The following is a 23,101-nucleotide window of genomic DNA, read 5'->3' as shown; positions in this document are numbered from 1 at the left end:
CACGGAAGAGCAGAAGTATCCAGAGCAGTAGCAGAATGTGTCTTTGGGCAGTATCAACCAACTTGTATTTCCATTACTTCAGTGTAAGTGCAGCAAGCAATGAGGCCAGGGCTTTCTTGCCACCCATTGCTGCCTGCTGCTATTGCAGTTACCCACATGGTGTTTGTAGGTGCTTGGTCCAGGTCGTTCCTACCTGCCTAACTCATCTTATCGAAGTTCACACTGTGTTATTTTCCAAGCTGCTAAATGGCTGCGTTTGCATGTGGATACTTCACTGATCCACCATCATGGTTGGACAAAAATTAAGAATTGTCTGCTGTGGCCTGAGGGACCCACCCAATGCAAACCTGAGAGCCTTTCCTTTTACATGCGTCTGGAGATGGCTTTACTTCAGCCTGTGAGTCTTGAAGGCTTTGGAGAGCACAGAGATCTCTCAAAGAAAGTTGCTGAGCTGGTGAAAACTCATCCTCAACATAAATCATGTAAGAACATCTTTACAGGGGAAAAGTCCAGAACCAGTAGGTATCTCTGTGATGTAAAATAGAACATGGAGTGAATATGAATGAGTTTGAAAAAAGACTCCCAGAGAGTGTGAATGCTTGGAAAAACAGATGAAATATGGTATTTTCATGTGTCTTTTATTGATGAAACCTTGGAGAATTTTAGAATCAGTTTCAACAAGTGTCTGTCCTTTCTGAATCTGTCATATGATCTCTGAAGAGCTTCATTAACATTGGCTATGAGTGACAAAGTTACTGTAGATTTTGCCAGTGAGTCTCCTAGTAGCAACAATTAATTCTCAGTAGCTATTGGAAGGACCTTTGGGTGAAACATGATGCGGTGGAAATAGAGATGACCGTCTTGACTGCGATTGTAATGGACTTTAAAAATATCAAAAAGAAAAAAAGCTGCCATTAGTAGTAGATGTGACTTTTTTGGAAGAGAACAAAGTGTTCCATAAATGAAACATGTGGTTTCACTTGCAGCACATTTTGTACATTGTCACCAATGAAGTTTAGGATTTTTTATTACTTTTTCATTAAAATGTCTTACTGGTTTCACTCAGGAGGCAAAACTTTTCACGTGGCTTTAATTGTTTCTGTCATAAAAGTCATAGCATCCATGTAATAGAAATAGTTTTGCAGACCACAGCTTCATATTGCCTATTAATTCTCTTCCATTTTCTGTACCTACAATTCATTGGGCCATCCCAGAGACAGAAAAAGTTCCTCTCTTGCAATTAAGACCAAACAGGAACTTCTGCTGAAGTTAGGAGAAAAAAAAAAAAAATCACTTTGTGTCACTACTGGTTTGTTAGATTTTTGTTTTAGATATCTTAGTTCACAAATGTAAGTTGACATGGCCGCGTATCAAAGGAGAGAGTTTGTATTGACTTTTTTCCAAAATTAGCAAAACTCTAGAAGATGAAAATGATAAAAGGCCTTTTTCTGCACAGTTCCAGTCAGATGCAAGAAATGGTAATATTTCAAAAAGGAGTGAAGAGCTCTGACACTATGGTTTCAAGGTGGCTTTGGGCAGGTCGTTTTCCCCCTCTTTTGCTTCATTTCTCCATTATACAAAACCTGCTGGAGTTCAGGTCTCCCACTTCCCATCCCAGCAGCCTCGCCGTTAGACCATGCTTCTGTCATCAGTCTGGGCTTCCCTGTCACCACTCCTAACTCGGATCAAGAAGCATAATTATTGTTACAATACAATGACTTGTTTTCCGCAGATTATATCCAAAGTTGAAAAAAAAAAAAAAAGAAGGGAACTAGAGTTACATCATTAATTTAAGATCAGCTTCTGTTAAAGTGTCTATTTTCCTCAGAGAGAGTCACGCTTTTGCCATTTAACCTTCAGCTCAGCAAATGCGGTGACATTGGCCCCTACCTCAGTCTCTAAAGCCTGTAAGAAGTAATTAAAATGCCAGAACACAGCAATAGCATATCAAACTGCCTTTTCCCCTTTTTTCAGGTTTGCGTTTATTTGAAATCTTCCTAGGAAATGCCACTGCTGTCTTTAGTTGCTGCCTCAGACCAAAAGCCTTTCTCCTTGTACAGCTCAGCAGCTACAGCACCCACCAAGTAGCGTACTCCTCCGCTTTCACTTTTCTTAGCACAATCCCTCACTTATTCATCAAATGTTTAAATGTTGTGTTTTGCAGTTCAAGGATGACAAAGACAAGCCCAGCCTTGGAAGGGTCCTCAGCAACAGCCCTGCCCGCTGTCCAGCTTTCTGAGCAGGTCCCACTGACGTCTCCTTCCCTGAAGCCCCTGCAGATGGACGAAGAAGACAGCCTGTCTCCTCACCTCCTGTTGCCAGATAGCATCAGCCAGCTGGAAGAGTTTGGCAGGCAGAAGAAATGGCACAAGAAGCAGCACAAACACCATCGCCAGAGGCAGTTCAATGACCTCTGGGTTCGGATAGAAGACAGGTGAGTCATAACTTTTATGGTCCCTGTCCCCTTCCTGCTGTTTCCTAACTAGTTGCTCTTTACAGATCCTGGTTCTTGTTGATTATACCATAAGGAGGGCTGGAGAAAGGCTAAACGGGCAAGACAGGGAGTGACGTGATGTTTTTGGAGCCTAATGAAGAATTAGGAGGAAGGCTCATAGGCATGTTTGATCTAGAAAAGAGAAAAAAAGCTAATGCTTAGAATATTTAAAATATGCAGAAACAAAGACTTGTCAGAGTAAAACCTGGAAAAAATGACAATGGAAAATATTCCGTGTTTGCCCTCTTTCTTCCAATAATTGTTTTCCAATCTTTACTGTCAGTTTTCAGCCCAAAGACTCGCCTGGTTTCCAACCATGCAGAATATTCCTGGGAGTTTTGAAGATTCTGACATATCTTTCAATCTTCTTAACTATGTTCTGGGGCTAAAATGTTTTAACATCTCAGACTGCATTGAAAACAGCAAGCTGAAGCAAAATGAAGTACTTAACTAAGGCCTCTATACGAAGAGAGTGGAGCTGGGCACATTTCCGTGGCCATTCCAGTCTTGATCTGAGGTTAAAAACTCCCATTCAGTGTTTGAATAAGAGCCTTCCTGTTTGGCCAGGGTGTCTCGATGTGTTCTTTTAGGATTCCTGGGCAATTTATTCTCCCACCGCTAAAATTGGGAAAGCTCTTAGTGCCTTTATCCAGGCCAAGTCGTGGACAGGTACACAGACACAATGTTTATAATCTCCTAACAAGTAAAAGGAATAAAATAACCTGTTGGCAACTGGCTGCTCGCCTATACATGTAATGATTTTCTTTGAGCATTACTCTTATTCCCCTTTTCATAGCACCTGAATTCCTTGCAAGTGAAATGACTCAAGAGTCTCTCAGAAGCTTCTCCCTTTTCTAAGGAAAAAACTTCACGTATTTGTGTTTTGGGAATTTTTATTATTATTATTCATTCTTTTTAATGGAGCGGTTGCCTCATTTTTTTGATAGTTTATTGTATTCTCAGGGTGAGTGATGTAAGGGTTGTTGTTAAGGTGATACCTACCAGTCTTAACGTAGTAAGGTTATTTCTGAGGTTAATGCCAGCTTTGGTAAGGAGGATTCGTGTGTTTTGTTCTCCAAGTGTGTTAAGTGATTGGATCCTCTCTGCAGAGGATGTTTAAGCATGAACTAAGAGACATTTGATTCAACATAGTCGATCGCCTCAAGGACAAGGGACTTTTCTTTCTTTCTTCTGCCTGGGGGCTGCCACGTTGTGGTGTCCCATGATGACCCAGCATTTCACAAGGGTGTCTGGTCCAGGTCAGCATATGTGTCATACAAGTGAGGTGCTTAAAATAGATCTGGTGGCAGCCTGACAGGCACAATCCCCCTGCTCCCATCCTATCTATCCAGAAAGGATATTGGATATTGGGCCTGATAACAGCTGTGGAAATGTGCAGCTGGGGCTTAAAGCAGTGGTGCTTGCATAGCTTTGGCAGACTTCTTTGCCTTTTGCTGTTTTTGTTTCAGTAAGAAATGTTCCCCAGGTGAGAGTTAAATTATTCGCTCTGTGCTCCTGTGAGAGTTCATCTGAATCAAAACCTTTTATCCCTCTACTTCCATTTCATAAGGATGGAGATTGGGATGAGGAAATGTAAGTTTCCACTCCCACCACGCTGGTGATGAACCAGACGCTGTGTGTCGCCTGCCTTGCTGAAAGATCCCAGGGAGATATTAGGGGGAGATCACAGCCCTAGAAATGAGGAAAGGCTGGAAGAAGGGAAGTCTGACTTAGTGCTTTCAGATGGTTTTAGTGCTTCTAGAGTTCTGGAGTAACTTCTGGTGTTTTCCTGGAAACGAAACAAAACAAAAAATACAAACAGTTCAGCTAAATCAGAGATTCACAACCAGCTCTGATTTCCGCATAAATTGGATGGGGTCTCAACTTTCATAAACCAGCTGCTGCTTATTGTGCTTTTGGCAGTTGGGTTTCATCAGCATTAATTGCAAGCTGGACCTTGCACAAGGCAATAAACAGCGAGTTCTCTCTAACTGATTCCTTTCTGATTGGCAAGAAAAGAGCAGAAATGTGTGCCTGTCACCAGACTTCATAGCGTGATCGGTCTTGGGAGGAAACAGCTAAGATGGCTGAAAATATGGGCAATGGAGTGTTATCTGTGCAGGAAGCATGTGAACTTACGTTGTGTTGCCTCAACAATGTTCACCAGCACTCAACAGTGAGACTGTTAGCACTCAGTTTTGGAGGATAATCGGTGTACTAGAAGTTCACACTCTGGCCTGTCCCATAGACCCTTTGTGCATTTGCATATACTTAAATTGGAGCCCCTCCGTGTTCTATGTGAACTGAAGTCTCTGCATATAGTATTACCTTGAGCTATGGCCTCATATTTCTGAATGGTTCTTGTTCCAGTTTGAGTTTCCTAACTCACCTGTTGTCACCTAAAACTTGACTTGTTCACCTTTGAGACGAAGTAGAGGGATTTAGGTCATTGTTGTGGCTTTTGGGTGAAAGCCACATGAAACTCATTGTTTCCATGTGATATCTCCAGAATTCAGATGTTTGAGCTGCCTATCAACCTGAAAAGTCAGAGAGAGATATACAGGTGGAGGACAAATCCAGGCAAATTTAAACCAGATTACTGATTCTTGTATGAACGTCATTGAACTGTCAAATGACTGTGGTTCTAACAGCTCTTTTCCAAATCTTTATTGACTGTAGGTTAGAGGACTTTATGAGCCATGAGTTGCAGGGCTTTTAGGGACTATGCATTTCTAGGCTATCTCATACACTTCCATGGAAATCTTGGGGTGTTTTTTTAAGCTACCAACACAGAAACAAAGGAAATGAACACAGGAGAACAATCTTAAAGGAACATCAAAGGTCTGACTTCAACCTATAAAAGCCAGGAAATCCGTAATTAATGGTTCCACTAAGACTTCAGGTCACACAGTCGTTCTGGTCTGATCTGAGGTTATAGCTACAATCTGAAATGGCCTCGTGAAAAATGAGTCATCATTTAATGTCACACATCATTATTAGTATTTACTTTCACTTATACCTTGGAGATCGTCCTTTCCTTTTTCTTCTGTCTTAACAGCTGAGGCATTTGAGTTGACAGCCCTGAGCGGATGATGTTTAGATTTGTGTGTTGGGGGGTTAGTACCGCTGTGGAGGATGAGAAAGCTTCTGCTCTGTCTTCTCCCTGTCTTTGACAGAGCTAAGATTTGCTGGTCTCCAGGGTAATCGGCTACACTGAAGGCTATTAAAAAATAAAAAATGCTGATGAAATGTGTGGTTTCCTCTCCCTTCTGCCTCCTTCCCCCAAAATCTAAACAGAATGAAAAAGTCCTGCCTGGCTGCAGTTTGTGTTTGAAGTTGTTCATCAAGAATCAAAACTAAATGGAGATTTCGAATAGTGGGATTTTTTTCTTTAACTACTTGATTTTGCAGAAATGTGCAGCTCTGAAGTCTGCCTTTGGGAGGAATTTGAACTTAAACCAAACTTAAACCCTAGCTAGCTCCTTTAGCCAAAAGCCAGCTGGGGCAGCAGGGAGCGGAGGCAAAACTCCTGGGCTGGAAGGCTGCAGTCTGGCATACAGTGTGTTATTGTTCCTGTTGACACTGTGTTAGCTAAGCTTCCCCTTGTAATATATATAATTAATTACAGATCATTCACTAGCTCTTCACAATGAGCTCTTCAGTAAATTGAAAGAATAAAGAAATGTCTGTGACGTTTCAGAGAAGTCAGTGAAGGCCAGATCAGGATCACACCTTCGTTCTAGCAGGCAAACAGTTTAAGGCTATAAAGAAAACCCACCCAAGACAACAGAGAACCTCTTCCAGCTGGTCCAGAGGAGCGTTACAGCTCCTGGGGAAAAGGGAGAGATGGAGGGTAGTTAGTAGCTGGCAGGGTGTTTTGGGAGGTGTGAAGTTTGGAAGGAGCAATGGCAGCTGGGAGGTGGGAAAGAGAGAAATACAGTGGTGAGAAGAAAGAATTAGAGAGGATGTTAGGGGTGAATTCAGAGGTTTGTTCCTACTGCCGAGGAGATCTGGGTGAAGATAGGGTTTGGGAAAACACTGAGGACACACTGATGCTTTGCTTGCACAGGAAAGAAATGAAAGGAAGAGAATTGTTATCAGAAGAGAAGAGAAGAAATTCTTGTCCCAAATGTAAGCTCAGCCCTGCAAAACCTGCCATTAGTGGGAAATGAAATGAATTCCCCCTGTAATTGGAAATGGCACTTCTCTGATAGCCTAGTGCTGACTATTCAACCCCAGGTGAATGCAATAACATCACAAATATCAATTTCTTTTGGAAGCAACAGTTATTTTAGGCCAAAAAAAAAAAAAGTTATGCCAGTGATGGATGAAGGGAGACAATGTATAATAAACTTCACTAAGTGCGCCTGTACAGAGGGAACCTTATCAGTTTGGATGGAATTTAAGCACTTAGCCTGTTATCCTTTCTTTCAAGACAATGCAGTGATAGAAAACAGAACTCTGTCAACTCAGACAAACTTTTAATTTCACTTAACTGCATCTGAAAGGTAAATTTCAGTAAATGAATCCAAATTGCTTCCTTTTCACAACACACGGTGCTGAAATACAGTACTTAACTTCATTAAAGAAAAGGCTGCTTTTCTTTAGAGGAGACCTAGACACTTTTGAAGTCTAACAGGTAAATTGTGGTCAGATGATTTCCCTCCATATGGTAGCTTTGAGCTTGAAACTTCCATCACTGGGGCCTTGTTTGTTTAAATTACTCTATCCACCTCCCTGGTAAGGATACTGCTCGGAGAGTGAATACCTACTGATGCTCATGGGGAGGGGGGATCACTCCCTCCTCCAGCCTGTCTCCGTTCAGCCGAGTAAGCTGTTGTCACCATTGCATTTATTTGCCCTGTGTTCAACTGAGGATGAGGATGCAGCTTCAGGACCTTTCTAACTTGTTATAGAGAACCTGACTCCCAAAGGGATCGCTCCAGCAGCCAGAAACAGCGGGAGCATAGGTGCGTTGGAGTCCCACCTTCTCTCCCTTGCCAGAACTCGTTGCTGTTTGGGGCTCAACTGTGTTGTGTGGCCCCTTGGCTTTCTTCCAGCACTTCTGTCTACCATTTCCTTCACTGTTCTCCCAGCAGGATTTCCTTTTCAGGAAATTTTCTTGATCACAGTCTCTATCAGTGACTGCCTCCAGTCTTCGTGGCATGGCATACAAATATCTACTCATTAGAAAAATCTCATGGTTTGACAGCTTGAGTACAAGACCCTTCTGTCACGCTGAGTGGTCTCAAAAAACCTCCTGGGCAAATGTTCCCTCCTGGTTCCTCAGTGGAAGCTGAACCTTTGCATCTTGAACTGGCCTGAAATCTGCTCTGTTTGCCACTTTTTATGAACTCTGATGGATATACAGTGGTCAGAAGATGACATATTAGGCAGTGAAGCAGCGCATCAGATGGTCCTTCTCTCTCCCCACATTGCACGTCTCTCTCGAACATGCAGTCTTGCTTCTGCGAAGAAGTCCTCAGCTCCCCCTGAGCAGAGAGCAAAGCGTGGGGAATAGTGCGTTTTCCCCTTTTCCCCTTCTTAGTTCCTTAGCGTTTCCATTTGATCCCCCTTTAAGATGGGCAAATGGCTTGAAGCATCCTTTAAACAAGGACCGACGCTGGTGATTCTTTCATCGTGTCCTTTGCACAGCCCCAGATGCACAAGCTCTCCAGTGGAAGTAAAATAACAGCATGGAGTAACTCCGTGCAGGATAAATAAAGAGGTAAATCTCCCGACTGTAACATATGATACAGTGATGACATATCCTCCCTCCCTAGGTGGTTTTTATTGAGGCTTCCTGGATTATCAGGTTGGTCAGAGTGCACAGAACATATTAATTAAAGCTGTGAAACTTGGGCTCAGCACACAACTCTCTTGTGCATCGCGGTAACGGATGGGAAGTCCTGACATTCGTGTCCAGAGCTCTAGCATCTCCATGCTAATAGACTCTCCCTGTCAGCTGGCCATGAGTGATAACTCCTTTCCCCTTGTAAAGTCAAAGAGTTAATTTGTTGTCTTCCAGATGGGGCTGAAAAGATGTGCAGCCACACTTTCACCTGCTGCACGCGCAAAAAGATCTGTACATTTTACTTCATTCTGCTGGTTTTATACAGTTGAATGTTGCTGATGTTCTCTATAACATGCTGCCACTGTGTGATGAAACAAACATAGATAAACTTAAAAAAAATAAGTAAAAGCCTTGCATATTTACCTTCACTATTGCTTAAGTGTCACACAACCACTATGAACAATTAATGTGAAGCAGTATGCATACCCTATTTTAATGAAAGCTATAAATACCTGAAAAAAAAATCATTAAAGATAAAGAATACAGAAGTCTCTTGGAAATAGAGACATAATTTGTGTAGAGATTTCAATTTTATTTCATGAAACTAAATTCTTTATTGGTAATGCATTAGGTATTTTATTTTCGTGATGTTTAAATCCATCATGAATATTAAATCCATATTTTTAAGGCAAGCAAGTAAAAAAAATTGGAACACACAAAATGTAGGGTTTTTGAACAGTGAGGTATTTTTCAGCACTGGATATCCAAGAACACCTTCTGCTCCTTCCTCCTCAATGCTGATGAAAATTGAAAATACAATGCAGGATGTTTTATGGAACCTTTTAAGAGATTTCTCTTGCTTTCTTGTTTTCTACTTCTCCTTTGACATGTGTTGAGTAAAGATAGCCCATTATTTTATATTTGTGTCTGCCCCGGTTTGGAGTATATCTGACTTGGGCTGAACATAGCCCTGCCAGTGCAAGCTTTGTTAAGCCTCATAAGATGTGTCTGATGCAGCATGAACAAATGTATGGTTAGGATTCAGTTTCCAGAAGGAGCAGCTGCTGAGTTATGATAATGCACATCCCCACTTGTTCCACTGTTTCTCAGCCAGCACAGTCGCGTTTCCTCACCCAGAGCCAGGACTCCTCTTGATCTTGGACAACCTGTTAACTTTTCAGTCCCATGGTTCTCCATTTTCTGCTTAAATTTCCTTTTGCTCCTATACTCTTTCTACCTGCCCTTTTCAACTCCGGCTGCACGTGTCTGGCATGGGCCCTGGTGCAAGGAGTGGAAAGGGAAGCCTCCAGCATCTCCATCTTCATCCACAGACCTCTGCACCCACCTCCACCTCTCTGAGCTCACCTCGCAGGAGGCTATGATCCTGCAAACACCGCACTTCACTTTGCAGTCAGTCCATGCCAATCAAAGCATGGGCTTTTGGAGCCTACAGCCTTCAGCAGAGCCTCTTTGAGATGGGGGCATGTCTCATAGCTAGCATGTCTTTGCCATCCAGCATTACAGCAGACTGCAGTAGGCAGGAAGCATAGCTAGGCATCCTTCTTCATTTTTTTACCAGGTGATAGACCTCCTCCGTCTTATTTCATCTATTTTGCTTTTCCCACCATTTTCACACAGAGGCAGGTGTGGCCAAGGACGCTGCCAACTGGACAAGACAGTCAGCATTGGCTTCATTTATTCTTTGCTGAATTCGTGGACATGGTAAAGCAGTCCAGGCTCTTTCTGCTGATGTTTTTCCTTCTCTTGACTACTTGGCAGCTTCATGAGCAGTCTCTGTGACCAGGGCCGACACCAGAAGGACTGGGGACGTGTTGAGGGCAAACTGTTGTCTAGACACTTAAAATAATGAAGTCGTTAGCAAAACCTTTATACTTACGCATTGGATCAATTTTTTAGTTCTCAGGCAGCAGAAATGCGCTTACAGTTGGCATTAAGCTGGAGAAAAGTTGCCTGTGGTACAAATAGAGAAGCAAGTTCATTTTACCTACAGCTTGTTTTAATGTTAATATTGAGCTATCACGAGTGAACGAAGTAGACTCTCTTTAAGTCTTGAGATTCCCATGCAGAGCTACTCAGTCATAAAAATAAGGTTTCACGACTGGACCTGTAGTACAAAAAGTCTCCTCTACAGCGAGGCAAAAAAGGAGGGCACTTACTCCCCCAAAACAGTTAACACTAAATGAGTTTGACTCTCTTCTGAGGTAATGCAAGGCTTTGTCTCCAACTATTTTTAGTCTGTTCCAGCAGCGTATCCTACTGTGGTCTGGTATGCAAGAGCTTTGCTGTGAGGTTTGCAAACACTTGTATTTCTGTGTTGTGAGAACAGAGCGTTTGTGTGTTATTGGAGTGCGTGTTCCTGCGGCGACCGAAAGGAAGGGCAGAACCATGGATGTGATCCGTGCTCGTGTTTATTGTTGCCTGTGAAGAACCATGTACAGCAAATGGGCTCCGGGAGAAAGCTTGTTAGCAGATGTCATCATGGCCCTTCCAATTCATAAATATAAGCCTTGACATTTATATTTTCCATATCCAGGGCTTTCACTAGCCAGATGTTGTGAGGATTGGCTCCTTGGAGCCTTTAACTATCCTGGCATATTGTCTATCGCACAGACAAGAAATAAAACCATATTTCTGGCTCCTATCAAACAGATAAGAAGGGAAAATGAACCAAGTACCCTCAGGTGAAGGGAACTCCTCTAAATCTGAAGTGCACTTTAACACAGCTCCACAAAACTCTTTACATTCACTCAGCTGAAAAATAAGTTGTCTGGTTTAACAGGCAGAGAAAATCCAATACACAGCAGCGCTTTTCCGCTGTTGTTTGGGTTTGTGTTCCACTCGGGAGGCTGGTGCAGGGGCAGGCACTGTAAGAAGTGCTAAGTGGGCTCATGCCCAGGGGAGTTGGATTCCTTAAACGCAGAAGTGGGTGGTAAAGTACTTGCTCTCCCTAAATTGCAATTCTTGATACAGAAGCTTTTCCCTTAGCAAGTGTTGTGTGTTCCCTATGGAGGGGGTGGCCAGCTCCACAGTCAGACTGCTGACTTACAGCACTGCTCGGCTGACAAAATGTGGCTGTTTCCATCTTCTTCCTAGGTTCCACTGATGGTACAGCCAGCACTGACCCCGCAGGGAGGTTGGTCCCCCGTGCACATGAGGTTTGGAGCTGTTGGGGTCAGGAGCAAGGCGCTTCCCCACTGCTCAGGCTACAGAAGCAGCAGAGACCCATCCATGCCATGGCTGCTCCTTGACTGCACCCCTTCAGGGAGAAAAGTTGTTAGAGTCATGTCAAAAGCTGAGTTTGGGTTGAAGATGGGACCTCTGACAGGACACTGCTTGCTGCGTTAATGGCTGGCTGCCTCTGCCCCAGGGGAATGCAGATGTGGTGAAGAGATCACTGGCCATCTTACAAGCCAGCACAAACCTTCATCTCATACACTGCAACCCTAAGTTGGACTTATTGCATATATTTGAGTGACCTTTGTATCTAGCAGTGTCTAAGCCCTAAAGCAAACCTGCTGTTCCTCAAGGTAAAGCTCAAGGCGTAGCAGAGCTACATAAAATCCATAAAATGTAAAAAACTTCATCTTCCAGAGAAGGCACTCAAGTTACCGTAAAGTAAAATAAATGTCTTCAAAATTCAGTGGAAATGCAAACACACAACACTGCCAATGCTAGCCCAAAGGAAAAGGGTAAGGGATGTGGGATTTACTTCTAGTTCTGCTATTCCCCTTCTGAGCAGTGTGTTTCACACCCTGTGAAATTAAGTGAAGAAAAGTATGACAGGAATGAAGATGACATTACTGTTGTGGTGGGCAGTTGGTTTATAAGCAGGTTTAACTGGAGTTACAGTGTGGTAGCAGCTTTATCTAAGAAGACAGATTCATTGTAGAGTGAAAGGGGAGGAAATTTCATTCCCTGACTCTCGAGCAGCACAGGACCCCAAAGGGCAGCTGTGGTCTAAGTCCAGTTACTCATTGGGATGAAGGAGAAGTAGGAATTATTTAAATTCATATGGTTTTAATGCTATAAAAGCTGAGTTCCTGCAATTATGAAAATGCCAGGCCAAATTCCAATTTCACTCAGATCTCCTCTTTACAATTCCTGAATAATTTAACTGAACAAAGTAAGCCTTATACCTGGGGCCTGAGCCCAGGAGGCTGGAGGGCAAGGGAGCCGAGCCGAGTGCTTGGGAGCTGCTGGGTGTCAGGGATGCCTCACGCAGCACGGCCGTGGAGAGACGTGGTGCGGACCGTGCTCCCAAAAGCTCAGTTCTGCAGAGCTGCTGTAGGGTGCCGGTTGTGACACCCAGCAAGGAAAGCTTTTGCAGCTTTTCTGCCTTGCAGGCCAGTAAGCAGCTTGTCGTGGGCCACCAGCGGCATCTCCGGGCTTTCAAAGGGTTTGGAAGTGCTTAGGGAGAAGGAGTTTATGCCGTAACTGGTGTCGCCGTAGTTGCTTTGCAAGCAGCAGGAGGAACTCAAACCTTGTGGGCAATGCAGCAATTTAATGTCCTTGGCATTTCTGCCTGGTAGCTATGTCCTATGAACCTTTTTTTGTTTTGTTTTGAGAGTGAGTGTTGGAAAGAAGAAGCAGCCAGTGCTTTTGCTAGTGGAACAAGCTTGAATTCAATACCGCTCCAAATAACAGGTTCAAAGATCTGACCCAACCTTAATTATTCTTACTAAGAGAGACACTGGAAAAATACAAGCAGTGAGCAGGAAAGCGAGCCCAGTGAATTAGAGAGAAAAATGTGATACAGACTAAGCGGAGAGAAAAGCTGTTACCCTCAGATGGAAAAAGAACAGGGAGAAGGAAAAAGAAAATCAAAATCAAATGGAAAAATGCGGTGTATTGGACATCCACTTAAGCCAGTTTATGTGTTGGTTGTTCATTGTGTTCCTTAATACATTGCACAGGCATCTTCTTTGCTGAAATAATTGCGTGTCTTAGAGAACAGTCTTGGAGAAAATAGTTAATTTGACAGGATGTTTTAGGTATTTCCCCACTACTGCTTATTCTAAATCATTTTAAAATCTGGAGGGGAAAGTCGATATCTTTTACAGCGTGTAACAAGAAAGTGACAAGGTCAAATATATACATCTCCATGAATGTATGTGTTCCCCAAGCACATCTAAACATGCATGGTTAATTCTGTGCATCTGCAAAAAATATTTGAGCCATCGGGCCCACACAATGCCAAACAAACACTGGAGTTCACATAGGAAAGGGCAGACTGAGTCACCCTGGGTCTGGTTAATCGAAAGGTTGAGCCCAAGACATAAAATGTGGATTATGATTTTGACCACCCCAAAAATGCAAATTGTTTTTCATGTGGAGCTGTATTGTTGAGAGCAGGCAGTTTGGAAAATACAGACAAAAGAGAGAGATTCTGCTCCTGCTTGGGATTTGGTTCGAAACCATGTGATCACAGCACCATCAATTGAACTCTTCGCATCTTGTATATCAGCAGGTTGCCCAAAAATTTTCACAGTTGCATCACCGGCAAGATTTTTACAATACTAAGCCCATCTGCATATGCACCCTTGATGTTCTTGCTTACTTTGGCTGTAAAAACTGCCATCATTATCCGTCCAAGGACCAGTGAAACAAGCACTTGGTTATTTGAGCCGTGATGATGAGTGCCTTAATTGCGCATACAAATCAGGTACACAGCCAGATGTGTGCAGTGGGTGGGGGTGAGTCTGTGGATGTTTTTCAGCCCACATCACTATTTAAACTATCATGAACACGTCCTGGCTCAGATGTCAGTGCAGAACTGGTGAAACAAAGGGCTCTGAGCTATTCCCTCTGAGCAAAGGCCAGGCTCTGGGTAAAACTGGGATGCATTATCCCGGCTCTGTGATTACCTCGTCCCAGTGCAGAATCACGGGAGGATATTCTTAGGATATTAGAGAATCATCAAAGCATTTCTTAGAAGGGCAAAGGAAAGAGCTAATGTTGTCATCTCCTGCCTCAGGACCACCCAGACACTCTACAACAAATCATGGGTCTTCAGCTACAGTATCTTGAATTATTGTTCACAGGGATTTTAAAGAATTTCATTTCTTTGGGTTTTTTCCTCTTTTCTTTCCTTTTTTTTTTCTTTTTTTTAAAAGGATGACATGTAGTTTCCTGATGGGCTGGTTTTAATAAGGTCGAAATCTTTGTTGTTGCCAAATCAGAGAGGAATATAACATCTTTAAGTCATTAGATGGGAACAGGGTAATTACTCAGAGGGTGTGCTTCAAAGGTTATTGGTTTTTACAACATTCTGTGTTTTTACACCATTCTGCAGTTGTCTGGAAAGCAGCGGTGGGCCTGATGCTGCCACTGCCACATGCGTGGGTGCAGGATTTGTATTTGCAGGGTTTTCCTGAAGGACTTCAGGGTAGGAGGTTGAAAAAGGCCATACCCAGTCTGCTCTGGGGATGGGGGAAAGCCAAACCTGACTGCAAGGTGCAGGAAACTTTCGCATGCACTGAAAATTTACTTCAGATAAGGGTCCTTGGGCTGTGCTGGAGTTGTCTCTCACCTGCTGCTTCCCTACCTGCTAGATGCATCCTCATGTCCACCTTCGCATCATTGTGTCCCCATGCGTGGGGGACCTTCAGGCTACATTGCTGTGACAGAAAACTCCTTTCCTCCTCTTTCCCCTGTCTCTGATGCAGCAATCCCCTCTGCCCCCATCCCTTCCTGCCCCATCCCCGTCCCCTCCTCTGACGCCACAGCAGATGATACACTTTGCCTTGACAACACAACCCACCTATGGCTTTAGGATGCCCCTGTAGCGCTCAGCCTCGCTGCAGGTCAGTGTCACTCCAGGGCTGAAATTGTCATCATGGAGGTATTTTGCAGGTGGCCTGGGCAACCGGGACCTGCAACTCACAGCGAGAGCATGTGAAACGCTTCAGGTTGGGTTAACACCGGTGGTGTCATGCTCACACTTCAAGGTCTTGACTCAGATCAGAGTCAGGGGAGTAATAGAAGTGATTTAACAAGGTTTTGATGGTTCCTTGGTGGGTGACATGAGGATAAAGACCAAATCTCCTGGCATCCAGCCCATGGCCCATCCAGAGGGGGTCTAAACTGCACCAAAAGCATTTGAGCTGCATTTCAGCATTGAGTCTCCTCCTGCTTATACCACCGGGACCTCCCTGGAGCCCCTGATACGAGTGAGCCACCCTCTCCTCCTTCATGTCAAAGCTGAAAGCCAAGAGCTTAAAGAGGGGACAGCAGGCTGAAGCCCTGCTGTGCCCGTTGTTGGGAGCATCTATAGTACTGCAGAGGGGATCTGCCTTCCTGCCAGCTGATGCTTTTCGTGCTGCAGAATCAGCAGTTTTCTCCACCCTGCAGCCCCATCCCAGTTTAGGAAAGCCTTCACTGGGGCTAGAGCTTGGCTGGGGTTCAGGAGACCTGAATTCCAGAGATGGAGATCTTCAGAAGCAGCTCATCTTGCCTACCTTAGAGACATGTCTTCGGGGCAAAAAGATTGTCCTCTGGAGACATCTTGTTCACCACAAACTGTAGTGGGAACACAGCTGAATAGCTCCAACCACAAGCCTGCATCTGACAGCTGCAATTAATCCCACCCTTTAAATCCTATTAAAGGCCAGAGCACCTGAAGGAGCGCTCATGACTCTCCTTGATGGCACCTTCAGCAAGTGCTGCTGACAGCCTGTCTTCCGCGTTCAGGAGGTGAATGTGTCTCATTGCTTCCCTTCGTCCCCCTACGCATCTCATCCTTGTGTGCAGTGTCCTGCTGCCCACCACCACCCTTCTTGCGCTTCAGCACGTGGTGACAGCGGTGGCTTGGGGTCCTGGCATGCTTGTTCACAGCTTTCTGTCCTTTCAGAGCCATTGCCTGGTGAAACTTGTGCTTCCCTTTCCCTCTTTTTGTCAATACACTCTTCTTTTCCTAGAGATAAGCCATGGCAGACACGGTCCTAATAAAAAGCAGGGCTGGGGAATAGACCTCTATCAGCAGACGGGCACTGCCCTCTGCCTCTGCACGGGGGTCAGAGGCCCACAAGTGCCCCTTTCAAGGAGAGGAATTGCTCACTGTCAGTCTCCAGAGGAGTTAGGGCATTGAAATAAAGCTGGATCAGAGCTTGACGTTCCACTCAGGTGGAAGGATGGTTCCCATTCAAGTCTCCTCAGAAGGAGAGCTCAGATGGACAGCGACGGGTTGTCGAAATGCTCCTGATGCTGTTGCCTGACCCCTCTGTGGATGGTGTGGCTGCAGCTCCCTTCCTGCGACTCTGTGGCTGTGCTGCTCGCTGAGAGGGTGGATGCTTGCAGCATGGAAAACGGCCAAAGATCTGGGCTCCCAGTAACTCTCGGGTAAAGGGAAAAGAGTAGAGATAAGGCTCTTCTTTGGCTCATTCCCTGTCTTCTCTCTTGGCCACAAACCGGTGTGTGATATTGCTTACTCATTCAGACATGCAAAGGCGGTTTACTACACTACTGCAAATAAGTAGTGGCCTCCTTGGACCAAAACTGGATTCCTTAATCAGATCCAGGTTGGGTTATTTTTTTTTTTAATGAACTGAACCTTGCAAAAGCATGAGCCTCTTGGCCTTGATCCCACAAAGGGCTTTAGAACGCGCTGAGTTGTAGGTATGTGAATACTAGCCTTGCTGGAGCACTTGTGTGCTTGCAGTGCTTAGTGTCCTGCTAGCCTGGGACCAGGAGACTCAGCATCCTGCAGAATTTATTCCTCAGGCTGCAAGAACAGTGTCCATAAGGAAGGTAGTGATGAAAGGATAGATGAAGCTTGGGGGGAATGGAGCCTGTGTTGATCTAAAGAGTCCCTTCCAGAAACACATCAAATACTAATATGAAGATTTCAGGACACAGGGACTTCACATTCCCTTTAAAAGGTTACTCTAGTGGTCTTCACAGATAACTCCTTGTGACTTATTTCTAGTGTGTGTTTTTTTCTAGTGTGAATTTTTTTCCCCCAGTGTACTCTTTTTTTTTCCTTTTGGTTGAGCACTGATTCTTTTATTTCAAATGTGGGGTCAGACTTCTTGCCAGCCAGCTTGTTTGCATACTGCAACAGGTTGGTCCCAGTGCTTTAGGCAGATGTGTTTTTCAAATCTTGATTAATAAATTTTGGTGAATAAATAGGTCTGGTTAGTTCCAAGAATAATTGTCTTCACTAGCAGAACATTATTTCTGATCACCAGAAAAATAATGTGATCAACTCCTTTCACATCTGTTCATTAAATGAAAAGGGAAAAAAAATAGGGCAAAATCTGCTTGAAAAGAAACAGGAAGCATATGCTTAATATCACTAAAGAAAAACCTAGCCATCATAAGGTTACCATCAAATCACAAATGCAAAACAGCCATTATTGTATTTACTCAAAAATTTTCTTTCCATTTACTAGCTCTTTAGATTTTCAATTGAAACATGCATTTTTCAGGGTTCAATCTATGCTGGCGCGTTGTCTTGATAAGCTGCTTTCATCAGATGCTATTGTAAGAAAGGCTGTCTGAGTCCACATTTGTTTACATTTATTAAAAATAGTTGTCATGTGTTTATGTAGCTCCTTTGATCCAGAAAAATCCCCAAACACTTTGTAAGTTATGCTTAAAAGGGTCACTTCCTCCCTCCACCCCGAACAGAAACTGTGCTGGGACTGAGACATGGCAGCAGATTAAAAATGCATGGAAGTACCACCATAATTCAATTGGTCCTCAGCCCCTCAGGGTACTGTAAATTTTCCACCAGCTTCAGAACAGTTACTGGAGACCATACAGGCAGTTTGGACTTTGGGAGCCAAAAGCAGTGACCATCTTCCTAGTGACTGCATGTTTTTCATGCACTTTCTTGTGCTTTGAGAGTAAAGAAGCAGTAGTACCTACTGCACAAAGCATAGGACTGGCAATATCTCAGCTAGACCTACTGTTTCCAGTTTTGAGCATCCCACTCCAGAGAAGACATAGATCAACTAGGCAGAGCCAGGGGAGAGCAGAAGAAAGGATGGAGGGAGAGCACCTCAGGACTTGTGGAGAAAGACAGAAGGAGTTATTTGTTTAAAAGACAGAAGGCTGAGGTGAAAGATGGTTAAGTCTTCAAAACATGTGAAAGGCTGTGGAGAAGAGGAAAGTAATAAACTTGTCCATAGGGACAGGAGAAGTCACGAACTTGCCCTGTAGCAAGGAAGATTTGGTGAAACGTTAGGCAGTAATTCTGGACGTCAGGAATGGTGAAGTGCTGGAAGAGATGTCTGCAGAGACTCTGGAATTGCTATCATGGTAGGTTTTTTTTGAGACTGGATTAGACATAAATGTCAGGAGGGGTTTAGATCTTGTTCCTGTTTTTGGGACAGATGGACCAGGAAGTCCCTCCTGGTCCTATCTTCTGTCGTTCTGCTGTGGTGTTGCATGTGGTCAGATGAGCCCTTCTTATATGGATAAACCAAGTCACAGTGAAAATTAGTTTGTGAGCTCCTTGCAACGTCCTCGCAAGCTAAACCAGAACAGAAATTCCCCCAAAGGATTACATGTGTATTTGTTTTATTTTTCAGTTTTAAAATGCTCCCAAATCATCAAGGTGCTTCAGCATGCCCCCAGCGTAGAGGACTTGAATCATGTAATTGGATTCAGTAGGGTCTATTCACAAAGCCTGTGCCTGGGGCCTCATTTTTTGGGAAAGTTTTACACATTCTAATGATGGTAAGACAATGTATGACTAATGCACTGATTTGAAAAACTGCCCTGTTATCTGATCAAAAGTACAAGCTCATGAATACGATACCGCAGGTCATTTGGCTAAAAGATACCCGGAGTCTTCCAAATTTTTAAAACAATCCCATACACAGAAGCAAAAAATAGAGGTATGAACAGTGGAGACAGTGATTGCCTGTTCGCTGCAGCTCATGTGGAATGTTTTATGAAAGATATTTTTATCAGACACAAAAGACTGAAATACAGAATATCCTGGGCTGGCAAGAGAAGGTGTGATAATAATTTAGATGATTATCCCTCAGATCTGTGATTCATTTTTATTATTCTCTGCTGTATTCATTTCAGGAATAATCAAAACCTCCCTGAGGACAATGGAAGGTTTCCAGTTGAGTTCAGGGGACTCTGCTGCTGCTTTCATTCTTAGGGAAGGGCTGAGGGTCAGCGAGATCTTGTGTGCACGTGCAAATGTGCTCAGGGGGAGTTTGGAGAAGTCATCTCCTGACATCAGGGCCACCTCTAAGATTAGATTATTATCTAACCTGGCTGTCTAGGGCCCTCTGTGACTCCTAGGAAGAGTAAGTGCCACCTAGAGACCTGCACTGGAATGAGGTGGACCACCTTCTGGAGAGGCTTCTCTCCCCGTCCACTATAGAAACAACCTAGTTAGTTACAAATTTGGACCAGAGGTTTCACAAGGAGTTTTGTAGCATTTGGTAAAAGGAATCATTCTCTTTAAATATCTCTAAACCACCTTGGCAGTCTGCTAGAAGTAGAGTTGCATTTAAGAAAATGTCTTATATGGATAAACTGTGATTCGTTTGCTATTAGCATGCTTTGTACATGTTAATGGAAACACACTGTTCTTGTAAAGCCCTTAAGGATTTTTTTAAAACAAACGACCTCATCTAACAGTATTTATCTTAACAAGGACGCTTTTATAGAAATCTAACGTCTTGAGAACAGAAAATGACCTTGCGGACTGAGGAGAAGAGTGGTCAGAAATTCTGAGGTCTTTTGACAGGAAACTCTGGGGTTTTAAGTAAACTGTAGAGGGGTTTTCCCCAAAAAACACCCGTTTTCAAGGGACAGAAAAAAAATCAACAAAAAAAACAACAAAACACTTCTGGCAGTTGACTAGAAAGCAGAAACATCATACAGAAGCATAAAATGGTGATTTAAGGCTGCTTTAGGAATCTCTTAGATGTAGTTGGCTGATGAATGGGCTCGTGATTATTCAACAGGGTTCCTGGCCAGCCAATGTCCTCCATCGAACATCTCCCACAAGACATTCCTGAGGTGCAGAAAGACAGTTTGTGTAAGGGACATTTTAATCTTACTGAAGGATCAAGGTCATAGAATGCGTCAGGAGCAGGATACACCCAAACTGCAAGTCTGAGTGGTATTTTGGCAATGTTTTTTAAATTGGAATTGAAAACCAGACCCTCCTTACGGTTTAAAATTTAATTTAGGGCTAAATTGTATTGTTCTGTAAAGTGACAAACTAACCAAAAGATGAGTACAAGCACCTACCCATACTTACCTTAGGGAAAACTGGTACAGGAGAAAAACCCCAGAATTGTGATCCTGCTGGCAATGTTGCCAGATCTGCACACCACAGCATCACTCAACAGGATAAATGAGATCTGGATCAGAAGCTGGAGCATGACTGCATTTCTGCTGAATTACTCAGAGCGTGTAGTACCTGGTTTTATCAGAAGTATCCTTCAATGATGCTTTCTATGCACTGTGGGAAGGCCATTCATTCTTGGTGTTACATATATTACAGGAGCTTGGATAGACAGTGCCTAATCTGGTATCGTTCTTGCCAGCACTAAATTAACCAACCGCTCAAAAAAGCTGGGCGAATTTGAAACAGCAGCATTAGCTTATCCCAGATCAACTCTTTGTAGTGAGCGAGTGCGGCGGTTTTGATGCTCTAAAGCAATGTGTCTTGTACCGTCAGTTCAAGATGTAAACCAACCACTCACCATTTAGCTAAGAGCTTTCTCCAGCAAGGCTTCATTCAGAATTTTCTATTTACAGCAGTTTGTTTGTCTGGAATGAGCACCACTTCTCACTGTCAAAGACCTAATACTGGTTAGATGGATTATCTGCTCCCATGAAGTAATTCACATGTCTTTAATTCTAGACTGCCTTTTCTTTTTACTCTCATTTGTTGCACGTTAGTTAAGATCATTTCTAGCTGCAGAACAACTATCCTACCCCAGAAGATGCTGTGACAGTATGAAGGACGAGGGAAGAAATAAAATTAATTATTCCAAAACTTGAGGTGAAGGGTGATGTGCAGTGGTTATCTGTTGGATCTGATGTTGACCCCTGTTTGTGTGAACCAGCTGGGTTGGACTCTGGTCTTCTTACAGTTTGTGATTGACCCAACGCATTTGAAGAATCTGAGCTAAAAGCTATCTTGTTATTGCTTGGGCAGAAAAAGACAAAAGTGCTACTAAAAGCCTACTGAATTCTATTTCTGTGCATGAATCTGGAGCAAGGTATTGTTCTTTTTATCTGATATCATGCAAGACACAGCCTTTTTCTTCCAGGGTTGGTATCTCAGATACTATAGCTAAATATTTATAGGACTGCATAGCTTTTTACCCCATAAAAAAATTATTTGGTGGTCATTTTCGGTGTCTCCAAATCCCCTTTATGGAAGATGTAAAAAGGAACACAGGGAGTCTGCAGGTATTAGTGTCACATCTTGTTTTCAGGGGAGCTTGTCTTATTTCTCCTTGCTCCGCAGCAGAATGCCTGGTTTTTAAGTCCAGAATCCACCTTGCGCTGGTCTGCATGCTGACTTGTGCTACTTTGTGACAACTGGTGGATTATGGATCATCCAATAACGGATGCAGTGGAAGCATTTTATGAAATGGAGATTACAACTTGAAACTTCCAAATCAATGGTAAAAGGACCTTTTTGACCTTAAGTGTCATGGGAGTCATGATGAATTCCAACCTGCCCATTCAAATCAAAGTCCTAACTCAAGCTACAATCAATAAGCAATCACACCATTATTGAGGCAAATCCTCAGACAAGGAAACTTCACACTGAGTCTGGTTTTGGCATTGTGATTTGATCCAAAATGTCTTAAAGCCAGGAAAAGAAATTAAGCTGCTTGGTCTCCTGTGCTGAAGGTTATCAGATGTGCAAGGGGATCCTGGGAAATTCTTTATGGCTTATGAAACAGGGGAAGGACATGTTTTGTGACCCCACCTGGACTTAGTATCCAGTCCATGGTGAGTAAGACATGTCTCTGAGACATGACGAATTTTGAAACCCTTAGTGGCAAGAAGGTGCGTAAGAATATAAGAACAGTGTCACCCTGGGCCAGCACAAAGATGCATCTGTCGCAGTCTGTCATGCTGGCCAACAGTGTACACTTTAAAAATGGGTGCAATGAACTAGATGTATCAAGAGTGATCCTTCCTTTGGCTATATTCTACCAGCAGCTGGAAGCTGAGGGGCGTCCTGAATGAGCTGTTTCCAGACCATCACACCTACCAGCTGCTGTGGATCTCCCTGCACGTCTAACGTGTGCAAATAATAATAGCGATTGTGATTGTCATCGCTGTCGTTACTGCCACGTAGGATGATGACTCGCAAAACGGAGATAAAGCTTCTCCTGTTAATTTCCTTCTCTTGTGTTTTCTTTTAGTACCACCACGTTGCCTTCCTATATCAGGATAACCAATGGCTACATCACAGTCAAACCTCCCATTTGGATTTCAAACCGGCTGGATCAGAGACCGCGTTCGGATCGCCCATCCCAGCCTCAGCCTACAAGCTCAGCTTCAGCCAGCCTTTTATGGCCATCAATAACTTGTCCTCTCTGCATGGCCATAACTTCTTTTCTCCTGAATCTACTGCAGCCTTCCTGACCATATTAGTATCACGTGCAATCCCTTGGAATAGAGAAGAGAGATAATTTATGAACGAATTGGAGGTTATGACAACAACAATTACAAACTGGACCTTCTCAGTGAATCAGTAGTGCCTTCTAGCTGATTTTATCTCTTTGCCCAGATACATTTTGAAACTCTAAAGCTTTATTGTAACACTGACTTACATCTTCTTTTTGTAG

The 23,101-nt window shown here is 43.5% G+C and overlaps 1 protein-coding gene across 1 annotated transcript in view; it reads left to right on the top strand.

The window, feature by feature from the left end:
* Positions 1-22,898, top strand: part of TRABD2B (TraB domain containing 2B) — a 292,368-nt gene extending 269,470 nt beyond the window's left edge. Inside the window, 2 exon segments of the mRNA XM_086617690.1 lie at positions 2,165-2,434; positions 22,676-22,898. Coding sequence (XP_086473816.1) covers positions 2,165-2,434; positions 22,676-22,898 — 493 coding nt within the window.
* Positions 22,899-23,101: the final 203 nt, after the last annotated feature.

The sequence above is a fragment of the Tauraco erythrolophus genome, chromosome 10 (assembly GCF_009769465.1).
Source record: "Tauraco erythrolophus isolate bTauEry1 chromosome 10, bTauEry1.pri, whole genome shotgun sequence".
Lineage (NCBI taxonomy): Eukaryota > Metazoa > Chordata > Aves > Musophagiformes > Musophagidae > Tauraco > Tauraco erythrolophus.
This window is presented reverse-complemented; position numbering and strand designations above follow the sequence as displayed.